The 338-nt window shown below is 50.3% G+C and overlaps 1 protein-coding gene across 1 annotated transcript in view; it reads left to right on the top strand.

Moving 5' to 3' along the window:
- Positions 1 to 338, top strand: part of LOC119594650 (cardioactive peptide-like) — a gene marked incomplete in the record, with an annotated part of 25423 nt that overhangs the window by 23766 nt on the left and 1319 nt on the right. The window contains 1 exon segment of the mRNA XM_037943699.1: positions 275 to 338. Coding sequence (XP_037799627.1) covers positions 275 to 338 — 64 coding nt within the window.

The following is a 338-nucleotide window of genomic DNA, read 5'->3' as shown; positions in this document are numbered from 1 at the left end:
CATCTCACCGTCTTCTTAATCCTCTTCTCTCTCTTTATACTTCATCCTCACTCTCCCACCCTTTCACTCTCTCTCTCTCTCTTCCTATTTTCTACTCTCACCGTCCTCCTTATCCTCTTCCCTCTCTCTCATTCACTCTCACTTTCTCGCCCTCTCTCTCTCCCATTCATCCTCTTCCCTCTCTCCCATTCACTCTCACTCTCTTTATTTTCTCTCTCCCATTCACCGTCCTCCTAATCCCTTTTTTTCTCTCTCTCCCCCTGTTCCGCGCCAGATGGAGGTCATGCGCTCTCTAGCCGCCCGCATGGAGGAGCACCCGATCTTCAGGAGGAAAAGGT

Source organism: Penaeus monodon, chromosome 34, assembly GCF_015228065.2.
Source record: "Penaeus monodon isolate SGIC_2016 chromosome 34, NSTDA_Pmon_1, whole genome shotgun sequence".
In the NCBI taxonomy this organism is placed as follows: Eukaryota; Metazoa; Arthropoda; class Malacostraca; order Decapoda; family Penaeidae; genus Penaeus; species Penaeus monodon.
Note: the sequence above shows the minus strand (reverse complement) of the source record. Positions and strands in the feature narration are given on the sequence as shown.